We start from the raw sequence: 17,780 nt of genomic DNA, 5'->3' as shown, positions 1-17,780 counted from the left end.
CCATTGACAAGACCCCTATTCAAATCATAGCTACCTACAGGCCCCCAACTTTGACTCAATATGCTCACTCCACCTATCTGGAACTCTTCGATTCTATCAAGATTCAACACTTTACCCTGATCCTGGGCAAATTTAACTATCCAACCATAGACTGGAAGAACTACTCATGCCAAAACACAAATGCCCAGAGATTCCATGATTTTTTTCAATGCAAATGTCTTGAACCAGCTGGTCGACACCCCCATAATATCTTGGACTTGGTATTAACCAACATGAAAAAACACTGCAGCATCCCTACAGTGTCATCCTCTGTGTTAAGATCCGGTCACAAAGTCGTCACTTTCAAAGTCACCCCCCAACCCCACCCCACCCCCAGCTAGGGTCAAACAAAAAAACTTCTCCAAATCTGATTACAACGTCCTGAGGGAATGTATAAACAGCTTCACAGTCCCCTCCCCCTCCAAAAGAAATGGCACATATGTTCAAACCTACACCAAAGTAATATACGAGCATTTATATAGCTTCATGGAATCAGGAATACCCAACAGGACTAAATCATCCTCCTCAAGGAAGAGTAAGCCTGTCTGGTGGACATCTGCAATAAATAAACTCTATAATAAAAGGAAAAAATTGATGTCCGGGACCAAGAAGGAGGAGGTGCCTAATTAGAAGCAATCTCTCCTTAGCCTGAACAAGCAAATAAGAGCACTAGTGAAATCCTCCAAAGCAAACTTCGAGTCCAAACTGGCCACATCTAATAAAGACAATCATAAGGCCTTCTTCAAATATGTCCGCAATCTCAAAGGAAGCACTCAGATCTGCTAAAAACTGGTGGTCAAGGACACCACATACACAAATGCCGTAGATATAGCCAACATGCTGGCAGACAGGTTCATTGAAAACATCACCCCTGTGTCCCCCCAAAATCAGTAAATCAGGACATCCCCAACACCTGCCCCCGTCCCCTTATCTCTAGGGAGCAAATCATCACTGCCTTCTAAAAGGCAAAAAATACAGCCTCAGTGAGGCCCAATAATATCCCAGGCTGCTTCCTGTATGAACTCAGGCAGCACCATTAGGCACCCATATTCAGCCAAAGCCTGAGTACTGGCTTTATCCCAGCTGAGTGGAGGACGGTACTCAGGCTTTGGTTGAGTACTGTCCTCCACTCAGCTGGGATTAAGCCGGTACTCAGGGTTTGGTTGAGTACTGGCTGAGTACTGGCTTCATCCCAGCTGAGTGGAGGACAGCCACTGTCATCCCTTTGCACAAGGGTGGAGAATCCACCGATCCAGAAACTTATAAACCCATCAGTGTAACTAGCCTGATCTGCAAGGCCATGGAAAGGATTATCATGGATCTCATTAACAAGGACATTGGCAACCTCCAAGCACTCGATCCCACACAGTTTGGTTTTGGCAAGAGGAGGTCATGCCTGTTAAAGTTGGTCACCTTCTTTGAGACAGTCCCCAAAGCCATGGACAAGGGAAAGACAGTGCACACCACCTACCTTGACATGGCCAAAGCCTTCAATACTATTCCCCACTCAGGTATAATAGATAAACTCTCTCAACTAGGCATCAACTGGCTCACTGATAGAACCCACCTGATCAAAATAGGGGAAGCCAACTCCAGCAGTAGACCTGTAACAAGCAGTGTACCCCAGGGATCAGTCTTGGGGCCTCTGTTGTTGGGATATATTTTTCTGAAGTGCATGCCAAAACCAGTGGGCTATGGCAGACCAGGTTTTCAGATGACTGCAATCTGGGTGCTATCATCAATTCCCCTAGTGATGTGGACATCCTCCAAGAGGGTCTCACCCAAACAAATGACTGGTGCCAGAAACATGGCTTCAGACTGAATGCCAAAAAATGCATCATCATCCCCTTTGGGGAGAATGAGGTCCCCACAAATTTTTACATTATTAACAAGGTCCTAAGCATGCAATCAGTCGTGAGGGACTTGGCCATCCAGTTTGATAGCAAACTGACCTTTGACCACCATATTGCCTCCACTGTATGGAAAGCTTCTTACATGGCCCACCTCATTAGTAAGGGTATCTCATCCAGAGACAAGAAGGTCATACCATCCCTGTATTCTTCCCTTATAAGACCCATTACTGAGTACAATGCCCCTTTCAACATGTACCTCACAAAGCACATGCAGCAGCTGGAGAGACCTCAGAGGTTCCTCACCAGGAGAATCCACGGCCTTAAACATCTGCCCTACACAGATAGGTTAAAACCCAGTCCCTGTACTCAGTCTCATACAGACTCCTCAGAGGCGACCTCTGTCTGGAATACAAAGCAATCTCAGACCTTGCCTTGATGGAGTTGCTGCATATTCGCAAGTCAAGCTCCCCTCGAGTAAACCGCACGCTCAACCTCAACCTGGTCTGTGACATCAACAAGACTTGTTGGTGGGACAGATTTGTGTCCCAGAGACTCCCTCTTCTGTGGAATAGACTCCCTCTCCATGTCAAGCAGAGTACCTCATTAACCCTTTTTAAGCACAACCTGGAAAACTGGATGGGGAACAGAAAATACACCCCTGGGATTTCACTTGTGTCCCTGCTGGACAGGGATATCGGGTGCTGATTTGTCAGAACATGTGCTAAATTCTTAGCTAGGCTTGTAAGAGCCTCAGGGCCAATAGCCTAGTAACTTGCTATAATCTTATGAATTATACCATGTCTGCTAGACAGACCGAGGATATATCTGATCAGGCTGGTTACTTATAGGGAAAATTAGAACGGCAAAGCTCGGCAGTCACTTCAGTAAGTTAAAGCCACTGTGCTTGAGGTTTAGAAGTGGGGGGAGGCAACTTCACCACAGGAGATGTGCAAAGGTGCTATGAACATGACAGGGGGATAGATACAGGGAAATCAATGTTGATCATTTGAGGGAGGGATTAGCAGAATATGGAGGTCCAATTTTTCTGGACTCTTCTGAGATTTGAAGGAATTTCATTGTAATGAAGTTCAAGAAACTATGTTATAATGTAATATGAACCTGATATATGTCAATGAGTATCCCTACCTGTGTAAAAAGTACATCATGTGCTTACCCCATGATCTATATATGTTTCAGTTATGAATGTTGCTACTCAACCACTTACATGTCATGGATTCTGTACTCTTGTGTGGTATATACATTTTTTTTAATTATTAACCAACAATTTCAACCACATGGGACACATACTGGGAAGTTATCTGGGTTAGTTGTTAAGCATCCACAAAAAAGAATAGAAACATTTATAATGAAGCTGAACACTAGTTCAATACAGGTAAAACATAAAAGTGTCATCAAATAAGGTTCATTTCTAGAGTTAGCTAGCTTACCACATCTGTTGATAGTGCAACATTCTAGAACTGTGAAGATGCTAAGCAGCATTGGTGGCAATTTTTCTGAACTGAGATGTAACTTTTTATATTGGACTGTAATAATGTTAGAACTTTGAACTTTGTCTAGCTGTGACTTATATTACAGTTATTGTGCTCCACTTGTTTTTAGTGCAAATGTTTATTTGCTATAATTAAGCACTGGTTATGGTATAGTTTATGAGCATATATTTTTTTTCTATAGAATGTTTGCAATTTCTTCTATTTATGTCCATGGATGTTCTTCTCCTTTTAAATGAGGGGCGCTAAAGGACTGGATTACTAAACAGAAGATAAGACATCCTATGTGTCCAGGAATGTAAAATAGCCAAGAGCATAGCCAGGTGCTCAGGGGGTTCTAAGATGGGGTATTTATTGGTGTCAGAGAAAACTTAGGATATAAAGTTATCCAAATTACAAGGACCATTCTGGGCACTGGATAATTTGAGTATTCCAAATACTGAGGAGCTGTTATCCATAGTTTCAGTCTACAGCCCCAGTATGCTGACTTCTTTGGGGTGGCTGTGGTGGTCAGGGATGCCTCTCCTTACATAATAATAGGAGGTGAATTCAATGTCACTATAGACCCTGTTATGGCTAGGGCTATACCCCATGCAGAAAGGCATTGTAGGTTTCAGGTTGTTATAAAGGAGAATTATGCACAGGGAAGACTAGTGGATTGTATGGCATTTTTTAAACACCCGCATGCAAATGTAGACTTTTGGTGCACCACTAGGTAGCTCTGTAAGTCAAATTGACTATTTTCTGATTTCCCAAGGGCTTGTGGTGAAAGTTGCGGTCTCTGTCATCATTAGGGCTCCCCTTACAAACCATGAAGCAGTGGTATTGGAGGTCTGCAGACTGGGTGAAGTCAGGCTACCCCAAAAAGAAATAAAGGTGGACATGTAGTAGTATGGACAAGTATTTGTCAAGTAACCCTTCAGGCTTGGTGCCCCCAGTAACGTGGTGGGAGTCAGTCAAAGTAGAGATTAAGGAGATTTGCAAATGGGTGAATGCCAGATTTTTATCCAGAATTGATGAAAGGATCAGAAATTTAGAGAGAAAGGTGGAAACAGCCTGAGATGAATACAGGACCAGTAGGTTAAGGAACCCTAGTACTCTCTGGCACACACAAAGAGGTCTTAAAAGCATTAAACAATGCATAAGAAAAGAGACAAGCTCTATCTTGAGAGAGCAGTCCTTCATTCCTGGGCAGAGGGTAAACAGCCTGGAGCATTATTGGCTTATAGACTGATATATAGGATGACACATATGTATATAGTGAAGATTCCTTCCACCTCCCATCATAAATGTGTTATGTGAAAGAAATGAGATTATTGCAGCCTTCATGAGCTGTTATGAAGACCTCTGTGCACAGGCATTTAGTGATGTCACCAAGTTGTTTACGTTATAAACTGGGTTAAGCTCAATCATAAGGATTATGCACTACTCAGCCAGCTGTTCCCTAGAGAAGAGGAAGAACAGACTACAGCGCACTCAGGGGGAAGGCACAGAGTCCTGATGGCCTTAACACAGAGTTGCATGTTCTGCTGCAAGATCTGTTATCCTCTGGGCTGGCTGAGATGTTTAGAGTGTTCCAAAATGAGGGTCAGGTCAATCCTTCTTCAAACTTCAATTATTACAGTCTTACCCAAATCAGGTAAAGACTCTGTTAAGGTTAGTAACTACAGACCCATTTTCTTTATAAATTCTGATGCTAAATGATTTGTGAAGATCCTAGTGGATGGAATCAAAATGTTCTTTCTGGGCTCATTCTCCCTTCTCAGACAGGATTTGTTCAGGGTAGAAGTAATGTGGATCACCTAAGAATGCTACAGGTGTATATGCAGAGTCTCAAAATTACCCCAGAGCCTGTTGTACTTATCCAAATTAATGTCAAGAAACCATTTGACTCAAAAAGTGTGAATACTTGTGGGAGTTCCTCAGAAGCATAGGCTTTCCTATAAAACTTATAAAGTCGATTCATGCTTTATATCATGAGCCAACAGCAAGAGAGCTGACTAATTGTGCTATATCACCAACATTTAATCTTCAGTAGGGCACCTGCCAAGGATAACCTTGTACCCAACATTATTTTTATTGACAGTAGAAGCACTCAATAGAATGCTCTTAACTAATTATAGTTAGAAAAGTTGGGAGACTTTTGGGTTGAGATGAAGGTGCTGATGTTTGTGGACAACTATATGATTCTCTTCCAAAGCCCCAGTCTGGACATACCCAAGCTGGATCATTTACTGCTGAGGTTCTAAAAGGTATCTGGTTTAAAAATAAATAAGTGCAAAAAACATAATTAACCCTCAAACCCTACAGTGAAGGCATGAAGCTGAGCAATCTTTTAAATCCTTATGGGCAGGTCTCCTCAATTATTATGTATGTACTGAGATCGACACAGAACTGTAATATTATGCTTCAGAATAGTCTGCAACCTATTTGGGCTGAACTTTATGTGGGGGTATAAGGTTGGCAGCCAATGAAATTGACTTTACTGGGTGGAATAGTGGTGGTTAAAATGTCTGCAGGCTGCAGTTGTTTTATGTATTCAGGAATATACCCAATCCATCTAACCACCTCATAGTATGCAGAATACCTGCTCTTCTCAATTGGGTGCAAGATCTCCAAACCAGTGGCCATAGCATTCCCAAATGATCTGGGATTAGGCATTCCTTACCGGGGTTATTATGCACTGGTTTTCATGTTATATGCCCTGTTCTCATTACAGAAGAAAGAATTACTCACCTGGGCACTACCTGAAGGAAGGATATTGAATTCAAACACACCGTGCACACTGAGCTGGTACTCCAAAGGCATACCAAACTGATTTATTAACTGGTCTATACCAAACCATTGCAGAATTGAAAGTATTATATAAAACTATTTCTCCACCTACTGTTTGCATCTCAGCTGTCTTTATCTGGGTTGCCCTTATCTCATAGTGAACGAGCGGCCCATAAAATTTGTATGGTGGTTTAAAAACAGGATATCTTACTTGCATGACATCATCAGCACATCCATTGGGCACAGAGTACTGGTTAACCTTTCTTATATAAAACAGCAGTGGGATTTGGATAGAACAGACTTCTGGCAATATTTATGACTTAGACATGTCCTACTGAGATACAGATTTAGGGGAATAGTTAAGGTTTGACATTCTACAAATTTTGTTAGATTAGTCAGGGATTTATAGGGGGATGAAATCATCCAAATTAGGCAGAGCTTCATATTTGTACCAGTTAGTAATAGAATAATTAACTGAACTACCTAAAGCAAATTGTTCAAAATATGTAACATTATTATGGATAACCAACAAGAGAAGGAGCTCATAGGAGAGGTGAGAATCTTAGAAAGCAACATTACCACTGGACTATTATTTTGTTCTAGAAGTGCTCACTTAATGAATGTGGACATGTAGCACTGTGGTTCTCTGTATGTCTTTCAGTGTTAATAATGAACCCCAAAAACAAGCAGTTACTAACCTGCTACGAAAAAAGTAATAAAATTATCCAACATGGCTTCTTCATCAATGTTTTCTTCAAGTTCTGAAACAGAGCAGCAAATAAAAGTGACATTATAATGATGTCATCACTCATACTCTATAAAAGCTATCAGAATTCAGCAGGTCACTTTCATTTCAGAATGTACAATTTCAGGAAGTAATGTTTCTAATCACATCGGTCTGTCTGATATATATTTCATGTTCTTACGGCATGGTTTTGGACTGATATGTTATGTCTGTCAGAATATTACTTTACTGAAACATTTTGCAGTGATCTTAAAAATATAACAAATACACACACGCACACACACACACACACACACACACACACACACACACACACACACACACACACACACACACCATATGTATGCAAATATATAAATAAAACAGTGTAAGAAACTTCTCTGTGTGGAAGATTTTCAGTCCATATAGGTCTAGGTACTACTCATATACCCTAAGCAAATTTTTTAGTGTAATACGCTTTGCTTTCTGATGTCACATGGTACCAAATTTTAATGAAACCCAAGCACTGTTTTTTTTTCTACACGCAAAGTTTGTTTAGGCAGGGTTATATCTTCAAAATTTGAAAAAAATGTGTTTTGTTTTGCGCTGATATGATAGCGTCGTATCATGCGCATTCATTCGGCTTGGTACTTGGTTTCTTGGTTGAGCGCTTTACATTCGGCCAAAAACAACTGCAAAGAAAGATAGAGAATAGAGAGGCAAAGGAGACACAGACAGAACTAACAAAAGGAGACACCATAATAAAGGTTCGCTTTTCCCAGAGCCGGACACAGGTTGTTGCCCATTTGCCGTTACTTCCCGAAAACGATTTTCCAGATGGGAAACTCATCACAGAGAAGAGAGTTTCAAGGGTGGTATATCATCCATCATAAGAAGATGAAATTTATGACATTAGCACCCAAAGCAGATGTTCAGATGTTCCAGCCTGTTTTTGGACAAAATGTAGGACAAACAGCCTGTACCAACAAGGAAGACACATAGGCTGTTACCCACCCTCCCACTCCCCATTGCAGTTCCATGTGCTGTGTATGGTTAGTGGCTAATAACAAACTGACGCGGCAGAGAGCTCTTACAATTTGCTGCATAGCCCTCCTGAAAATGACCTGTTTTTTTAAAAAAGCACACTGTATTCCATTTAAAGCACATTAACTAACATATTTAGTGATCGACAAACAAACTGCTGTTGGCACAAATCTGGTAATGGACGGTCGTCTAGGTCTAGTTAATCACTGTATATTAATCAGATCAGACAATAGTAGTAGAAGTAGCAAACTTAAACTCGTCTTAAGTCAAAACAAAACAAAACAAAAAATAATAATAAAAAATATATAATTGCACAGCATTACTAAGTATTCGAAAGTAATCCAAGCAAGACAGGCAGGCAGTCTGTTTCCAGTCGAAAATCCTTTATTAAGTACACAAACAAGCGATCCAAGTAAAACAAAAATAGAATAATAATTTCCTCACAAGCTTTCTAAATATGTATATACTTTTTATAAGGCATGGAAGTGGTTTATTGTGCTGTAAAACAAAGTGTTATTGGTACACATGTTAAATTCACATCCCTTCCCCCATCAGTGTGACATTCGAGCTGGTCCTACCCTACTTAGTAGCTGTCATAATAATATTATAACCCTTATGTACTTTAAATAAAATTTATAATGATGTGGTACCTCTTATTTAACCAGATTATTAAGTAGATTATTAAGTCTGTGATTTTATTCAAGACAATATACTACATGGCTGGAAATATATCAACCTTAGGTCGTTTGACAATCAAAAAAAATATATAAATATATACATCTACATATAGATTTTGCATGTAAAAATCTATTTCTATTTTCATAACCTATTGTTAACTAAGATCGCTTTCATCCATCTAGACTTCTTCAGGTCTGTGTACAAGAACCCTAAAAACTATCTATAAAAATATATATAATTGAATAATTAGTTAGTATTGTTATTACACATCATTTTGAATAAAGTGGAAAAGAGAACCAGAAAAAAATAAAAATAAGAAAAAAATGTATGTATGATGATGGAAACAAAATATACACTTAAATTACAACTGATTTAAAATGGTATTTAAAACCAACTGGCAGAACAAAATAAAATAAAATACAATTAGTCATGTAAACAATGTGGCAATTTTCTAAGTTCTAGTGCACTTTTAATTGAACAGTTGTAGTTTAGTCCAGGCTTCCTAAAAGAGTTCAGCTTTAATTGCCACATGAGTTCATGTTTCTCCAGAATATTCAGGATGTCTCCTTCAAGATCACCCATGTCTATGCGAGCCAGGATCTGGAACTTAAAACCTGTGTGTCTTTTATGAAGAGAAAGGTGTTTGGTTAGTGCATTATTTTTACATCCAGAGCGGATTTCTGACAGATGACATGAAATCCTATGCTTGAGTTTATTTACAGTCTTGCCCACAAAGAATGCATCACATTCATTGCACTGTGCCCTGTAAATTACTTTTGTAGTGTTACAGTCATCCCCTGCACTGGTTTTAATGATTTTCTTTAAATAAGGGCAATAAAAACTATCACCTTACTGTATGTTGTTGTATCTTTCGACTTTTCCCGGTTAGGGGTCGCCACAGCGGAACTCTGGTCCACTAATGATTGGCAGTAGATTTTTACGTACCAAGTTGCCAGCCCTGATGCACAACCTTCAACAAAGGTACGTCCATTCGTGCATGTCTCCACACAGAAGACGCTTTAGCTGAGAATCGAACAGGACAACATCTTACTGTGAGGTGACAATGCTACCGCAGCACCACCACCGATATACAAAATGTACAATTAGTTTCACATCTTTTAGTGCTTTTCTCATATGGTCTAGGTTTAAATTCAACAAAACTTCTAATGTTCCTGGCCTTCCTATAAACAAATGATGGGACTTTACCTAAGATGTTAATCAGAAAAGGGTTTCCTGTGACAATGCCCCAGTTTTCTTCAATAACATTTTTGATACTGTGATTATCCAAAGTGTATGTCAGGATGCAGCTATTTTTGCATTTGTCATTCTCTGTGGAATTTCTTAACATTCTTCTACTGGGGAGGCTAAATGAAGATGCTTCAGTCCTTTTCAGTTCTATAATGGGTTCCAGGATGTTTTTTAACATCTGACTTTCATAGCCTCTCACTGAAAATCATTCTCTAAGTTGTTCAGGTTTCTCAAAAATGGTTCTATCTCTGTGATAATTCTAGCTAATCTATAGCCTTGGGACTTCACTACATTATACTTGTTTTTTGTAGGATGTAGACTTTTACTGTGGAGTAATAAGTTAACCCACGGTTTTCTGAATAGATCAGTGGTGATTCTGTTATTGTTGGTGCCCTTGGAAATCTGCATATCTAAGAAAGTGGTTGAAGTATAGTTATGGGAAGAGGTAAACTTCAGGAAGGGGATTGTTTGATTGAGGTAAGTGATAAAATCTCCAAGCTGCAAGGTGTCACTTCCCCATACAATAAAGATGTCATCAATAAAACATAAATAGCATGTGATATGCTGCATGTAGTCTGTGTTGTTTAACACAAAGTCCTCCTCCCATTTGCCCAGGGCTATGTTAGCTATGCTGGGAGCCATGGCAGCCCCCATTGCTATACCAGTTTTTTGTTTGTATTGTTTGCCATTGAAGGTAAAGAAACTGAAGTCCAGTACAAGATTAATGAGCTTCCTTAACTTTTGCAGTTGTGCCTGTGTACCCTGATTATGGTTCTTAAAAGACTCCATAGCTGCTGTTATACAGTAATTATGAGAGAGCACTGTGTACAAGGATTCATAGGTTCATAGGTCAGTAATAAGCTATCGGCCCAAGGGCCTATGTAAGCCTAGCCAGCAAGGTTCCCTGACTTACACCACCCAAGAAAGTCATTTTCCTGTGCCACTGTTGAGCAGAGACACAGAAGTGATCCCCAGGGTGTATTTCCTATTTCCCATCCACTCATCAAGATTTTTCTTGAAAAGTACTAATGAAGAACTTTGCTTGACATAGATGGGTAGCCTGTTCCAGAGTATGGAAAGTCTCTTGCACAGGAATCTATCCCTCCAGCATGTCCTGTTTATTGTGGTGACAAGATTTAGGTCCCCAGAGCATGTAGGTCAGAGGGATTTGGATTTCTTTAGGTGTAGCATGTCCAACAGCTCTGGGTTTAACATAGCTTTATATGTTAGGCAGAGATCACCTCGGAGTAGGCGATATGCTACGGAGTAAAGCTGGAGTTTTTTGAGGTGGTCCATGTAGGGCATTTGTTTGAGGCCAGTAATCCTCTTTGTGAGGTACTTCTGTGGCCTTTCCAGCTGCTGCAGATGTCTTCTGAGGTACAATCCAAAAGGGGCGTTGTACTCTATAATGGGTCTAATGAGTGTTGAGTAGAGGGAAACAATGACCTCTTTTTTCCTGGATGAGAACTCTTTTATGATGAGGTGTGCCACATAGAAGGACTTCCTGACTACTGTGGTGATGTGACTATCAAAGGAGAGACTACTGTCCACCTGGGTTCCAAGGTCTCATATCACACATTCAGTGTTAAGTAGATTGCTGCCTATGTGGTAGTTCATGGGTACAGAGTTTTTACCAAAGGGGATGACACTGCACTTTTTGGCATTGAGCTTGAGGCCATGGCTCTGACACCAGGCATCTGTCTCAGTGAGGCCCTTCTGTAGGATGTCCACATCCTTTGGGGACTTGTCTATGGCTCCTAGTTTGCAGTCATCTGTGAACTTCGTTAGCCAGAGGCCTTCTGTGTTAGCCTGTACTTCAGAGTAGATGATACCAAACAGGAGAGGTCCCAGGACGGAACCCTGTGATACTCCACTTGTCACTGCTTTGAGGTCAGATTTGGAGTCTGCAACTTTTACAGTGTGGGTTCTGTCAGTGAGCCAGTTGGCAACCCATCTTGTGATGTAGGGATTTATACCTAGTTTAGTGAGTTTAGCTATAATTCCAGAATGGGGGATGGTGTTGAAAGCCTTGGTGAGGTCAAGATAAGCTTTATAAACCACCTTACCCTCATCTATGGCTTTGGTGACTGCCTCAAAGAAGTCGATCAGGTTCAGGAGGCATGATCTGCCTTTCACAAATCTGAACTGGGTGGGATCCAGAGTTTGGACGTTACCAATGTCTTTGTTTATGAGTTCCATGATGATACATTCCATGGCCTTGCAGACCAGGCTTGTCAGGCTAATAGGTCAATAGTTCCCAGGATCAGTGGTGGCTCCCCCTTTGTGGAGTGGGATAGCTGTTTCTGTGCACCATTCAGTGGGCACAAAGCCTGATGTGAGGCTATTATTGAACATGGTGCTTAAGTGGGGAGCCAATTTGTTCTGAAGTTCGTGTAAAACGCAGCCTGGGATGTTGTCCGGTCCCATGGATGCTGTGGTTTTGGCTTTAGAGAGTGCAGCTTTAACCTGCATAGTTGTGATTACAGGGACTCTGCATTCTTCTTTTATAGATATGGGTCTTTTAGGGAGTGAGGGGGGGGTAAAGTTAGCACTGAACCTATATGCCAGGATGTTGGCAATATCAGTTGGTTCTGTAATTTTCGTGCCTTTGTGCTGTAACTCAGAGCAGATCTGGGTGTTGCCATCGAGATTCTTTACATAGCTATAGAATGTTTTGTGGTTGTCCTTAGAATTAGTGGCGATTTTGTTTTCGTAGCTTGCTTTGGAGGATCTTATAAGGGATCTCAGCTTCTTACCGAGGCTGACCAGGGAACTCCTAAATTCATGGGATTTTACTCTCTTTTGCAACAGTTTCTTCCTTCTGTTGTACAGTTTGTTTATGGCAGGGGACCACCAGATTGGCTTCCTTTTTTTGGAGGATAGCGTCTTGGTTCTGTTTGGAATAGCATGATCCATGCACTCATGTAAGTGCTTATAGAGTGCATTTGTGTAGGATTCAGCAGTTGTAACTGTATTGTCCATCTGCATGGGTGTCATGAAGTTCACTATTTCTGTCTTACGAAGCATGAAGTTGGCTTTGGAGAAATTTTTTACCATGGTTTCCTTAATGGGGGGGGGGCGGGATGTGGATATCAAGGAGTTGACTTCAGGTGTGGAACATCGGTCACTCATGTTGGTAATGACTAGGTCTAGGATATTGTTGCCCCTGGTGGGGGTGTGACTAAGTTGATCCAGGGCATTGGAGTTTATGAATTCCAGAAAGCGTTGAGCTAAAGAGTTGGTGCACAAGTAGTTTTCCCAGTTAATGGTGGGGTAGTTGAAGTCGCCCATTATTAGGGTGTTTGGTTGAACACTAATATTTTCCAGTACATCAAGAAAAAAGGAGTGGGAATCCTGAGGCATGGTGGGGGATCTGTAGCAAGCAACAATTTGGATTTCAGTTTTGCCCAGAGTTAGTTGCACTTGGATAACCTTGGATGCATTATACTGAGCAACTAGCCTGGAGATGTGGATATCCTTAATGAATATGGACACACCTCCACCTTTGGTGTTTCGGTCCAGGTTATATGGCCAGAAAGTGTGGTATGAGTTATAGCCTGGTAGTGCAGGGGTGCTCTCTGGAGTCTTGAACCAGGACTCAGTCACTGCACAGATATCAATGTTCTCCATTTTAAGGAGTACCTCGAGTGAGTGCATTTTGAGATTTAGACTTCTAGCATTGAGTAGCATTACCCTCAGTTTTTGCTTGCCTGTTCCTGTTATGGTGGTGAATTTGTTATTTCAACCTTGCCTAAAAAAGGCACTATAGGGGCAGCAAGAGCCTTAGCCAGTATCCGGAATCCCAGGGGCAAGAGGTGCATGCCATCTGTAGCAAAGCATCGTGGTCTGTCGACCATGTCATCCCAAGCAGACAGATCCCCTTAGAATGACACCAGAAGCTTAGCCAATTGTTAAAGTCAATAATTTTGTCTTTGTACTGCAGTATCATTCGGGGTGATGGCAGAATGCTACTCAGGGCTAGGGTCATACCTGCCTGGGCTACAAGATTAGAGAGCTTTTCCATTTCTCTTTTCATGTAGTCCAGGGAGGTACATCTCAGGTCATTCACACCAACATGGACAATGACAGAGTCATATTTGTACTTTTTGTGGAGTGACCTACGTGCGTGGGTTATGTGGCAGATCCTGGCACCCGAAATGCAGCTGACAGTAACCTTCTCCTTGTTTAGCCTGGTGAGTGGGACATCAGTGTGCCTGACTATAGAGTCACCTATGACTAGTGTGTTGGGTACGTTGTTTTGGCTTATTGGCTGTGGTTAAGTGGCACACTGAGTCTGTGGGCTATGTGTCATTTGGGTTGTGTTGGGGGATGGAGGTTGCTTGCGTTTCTACTTTGGAGGTCTCTGTTGCTTAGACAGATTATTATTGAGAGCCTCCGCGAATGTTTTTGTGTTACTATGTGTGGATTTTGGTGGTGTAGATTTAGTGAGACTATGTGATGAGTGTGGTGTGGTGCAAATGTTTACCTTCTCCTCATGACTGTCAAGTTCAGTCTTGGTTGTAGAGAGCTTTACCTCCAGTTTGGCTAGATAAGTGCATCTCTCACAGGTTGTAATGTTAGGTGGTAGGAGGAGAGGGTTGTCTGTGTACATAAGGCAATTTCTACATTGCCTCAAGATGCCCAGATTTATCAGATAGACAGGAGAGAACACTAGGAGCTGACCCATGGACATGCCTGAATAAAAAACTATTTTTCTCTAGATAAGTGAAGAAAGTGGGTACAAGAGGAGCTGTTTTTCTTTAAGCAAGTGAGAAAAGTAAGTACAAAAACTGTTTTCCGCTAGGTAATGAGGAAGACTGAGTGCTATAGTAATTAGTAGCTTATTTAGTGTTTACAAGTTCTGAACAAGTGCTAAGCATGAATAAGCAAATTTAAGTGCTAAAACTAAAAATCTGTATCTGCACTAGACGAGTTACAGGACAGAAACAATTGCAAATGCAGGCATTCAAATTGGAAAGTTGAGAGAGATAGAAGAGATTTCCCAAACGGCCAATAACTACAATTTCTGGGCCAGAACCACTCCTTATGTGGTAGACAGGTTACCTAGTGCTTACCACTCCCACTGATAAGCTAGAAGGCTTCCCTCCAACACAGAAAGGCATGGGGGCTCAGAAGCTTACATACAGTCCTGGATACAGCAAATCTGTATCTGGAACACTAGTTACAGGAAAGGTAGGAAACAGGCTTACAGTTTTTTTTTTTTACAGAAAAGTAACAAAAACAGTAGTAAAAACAATTCACATGCAGTGCAAGCTAGCTAGTATGTAGCAATATTAGACCAAACAATGTTTAAAAAATGCAATTAAATTAAAAAGGACTAAAATCAAGTGCAGAAAGAGTTTATTAGGTAGAATGTGGTAAAGAGATGGGACTGGGGGAGTGCCCCAGATCAAATCTACAGTGGGGCGGGCAACTGCAAAAGCCACCAAATTTAAACTACAATCCAAGAATAGGGTGGGTGGGACAAAAATGTTTCAACAGAGATCTAAGCAACAACTAACAGTACAAACTCTAAAACCAAAAATATATACTCAGCTCTGTATATTTGCAGATCAGTCTCTCAGAACAGCTAGAACCCAGCTTCAACAGAGATCTAAGCAACAATTAACAAACTTTATAACCAAAAAATATATACTCAGCTCTGTATATTTGCAGATAGTCTGGAAGGCAGTCTCTCAAAACACAGGTTCCAGCAATTAAATGCAGGCTGTTACTAACAGGTCAAATTTTATGCAAGTGATCCTTGAGTTAGATAACACACAAGCTGTAAAAACAGTTATACCAACTGAAGACACAGCAGAAAATGGGGGGGGGGGGTTCAACAGAGATCTAAGCAACAACTAACAGTACAAACTCTAAAACCAAAAATTATACTCAGCTCTGTATATCTGCAGATCAGTCTCTCAGAACAGGGAGACAACAGTTTCAACAGAGATCTAAGCAACAATTTACAAACTCTATAACCAAAAAATATATACTCAGCTCTGTATATTTGCAGATAGTCTGGAAGGCAGTCTCTCAGAACACAGGTTCCAGCAATTAAATGCAGGCTGTTACTAACAGGTCAAATTTTATGCAAGTGATCCTTGAGTTAGATAACACACAAGCTGTAAAAAACAGTTATACCTACTCAAGACACTGCAGAAAATGGGGAGATGGACAGTTTCAAGAGAGATTTAAGCAACAACTAACAGTACAAACTCTAAAACCAAAAAAATATACTCAGCTCTGTATATTTGCAGAAAGGTCTCTCAGAACAGGGAGACAACAGTTTCAACAGAGATCTAAGCAAAAGTTAACAAACTATATAACCAAAAAATATATATACTCAGCTCTGTATATTTGCAGAGTCTGGAAGGCAGTCTCTCAGAACACAGGTTCCAGCAATTAAATGCAGGCTGTTACTAACAGGTCAAATTTTATGCAAGTGATCCTTGAGTTAGATAACACACAAGCTGTAAAAAACAGTTATACCAGCTGAAGACACTGCAGAAAATAGGGGGGACAGTTTCAACAGAGATCTAAGCAACAACTAACAGTACAAACTCTAAAACCAAAAAATCTACTCAGCTCTTTCTCTCAGAACAGGGAGACAGTTTCAACAGACATCTAAGCAATAATTAACAAACTCTATAACCAAAAAATATATACTCAGCTCTGTATATTTGCAAATAGTCTAGAAGGCAGTCTCTCAGAACACAGGTTCCAGCAATTAAATGCAGGCTGTTACTAACAGGTCAAATTTTATGCAAGTGATCCTTGAGTTAGATAACACACAAGCTATAAAAAACAGTTATACCAACTGAAGACACGGCAGGAAATGGGGGGGGGCAGTTTCAACAGAGATTTAAGCAACAACTAACAGTGCAAACTCTAAAACCCAAAAAAAATACTCAGCTCTGTATATTTGCAGACCAGTCTCTCAGAACAGGGAGACAACAGTTTCAGAAGAGATCTAAGCAACAATTAACAAACTCTATAACCAAAAAATATATACTCAGCTCTGTATATTTGCAGATAGTCTGGAAGGCAGTCTCTCAGAACACAGGTTCCAGCAATTAAATGCAGGCAGTTACTAACAGGTCAAATTTTATGCATGTGATCCTTGAGTTAGTTAACACACAAGCTGTAAAAAACAGTTATACCAACTGAAGACATGGCAGAAGATAGGGGGGACAGTTTCAACAGAGATGTAAGCAACAACTAATAGTAAAAACTCTAAAACCAAAAAAATATATTCGGCTCTGTTTATTTGCAGACCAGTCTCGCAGAACAGGGAGACAACGGTTTCAACAGAGGTCTAAGCAACAATTAACAAACTCTATAACCAAAAAAATATACTCAGCTCTGTATATTTACAGATAATCTGGAAGGCAGTCTCTCAGAACACAGGTTCCAGCAATTAAATGCAGGCTGTAACTAACAGGTCAAATTTTATGCAAGTGATCCTTGAGTTAGATAACACACAAGCTGTAAAAAACAGTTATACCAACTGAAGACACAGCAGAAAATGGGGGGGGGGTCAACAGAGATCTAAGCAACAACTAACAGTACAAACTCTAAAACCAAAAATTATACTCAGCTCTGTATATCTGCAGATCAGTCTCTCAGAACAGGGAGACAACAGTTTCAACAGAGATCTAAGCAACAATTTACAAACTCTATAACCAAAAATATATACTCAGCTCTGTATATTTGCAGATAGTCTGGAAGGCAGTCTCTCAGAACACAGGTTCCAGCAATTAAATGCAGGCTGTTACTAACAGTTCAAATTTTATGCAAGTGATCCTTGAGTTAGATAACACACAAGCTGTAAAAACCAGTTATACCAACTGAAGACACAGCAGAAAATAGGGGGGAACAGTTTCAACAGAAATCTAAGCAACAACT

The 17,780-nt window shown here is 40.5% G+C and overlaps 1 protein-coding gene across 1 annotated transcript in view; it reads right to left on the bottom strand.

The window, feature by feature from the left end:
* LOC122804603 (cholesterol 24-hydroxylase-like) overlaps window positions 1–17,780 on the bottom strand; it is a 515,734-nt gene that overhangs the window by 160,535 nt on the left and 337,419 nt on the right. Inside the window, exon 9 of the mRNA XM_044074565.1 lies at window positions 6,874–6,936. Coding sequence (XP_043930500.1) covers window positions 6,874–6,936 — 63 coding nt within the window. The remainder of the gene's footprint in view (window positions 1–6,873; window positions 6,937–17,780) is intronic.

This window comes from Protopterus annectens, chromosome 6.part0 (genome assembly GCF_019279795.1).
Source record: "Protopterus annectens isolate FY-2018-M chromosome 6.part0, PAN1.0, whole genome shotgun sequence".
In the NCBI taxonomy this organism is placed as follows: Eukaryota; Metazoa; Chordata; order Ceratodontiformes; family Protopteridae; genus Protopterus; species Protopterus annectens.
Note: the sequence above shows the minus strand (reverse complement) of the source record. Positions and strands in the feature narration are given on the sequence as shown.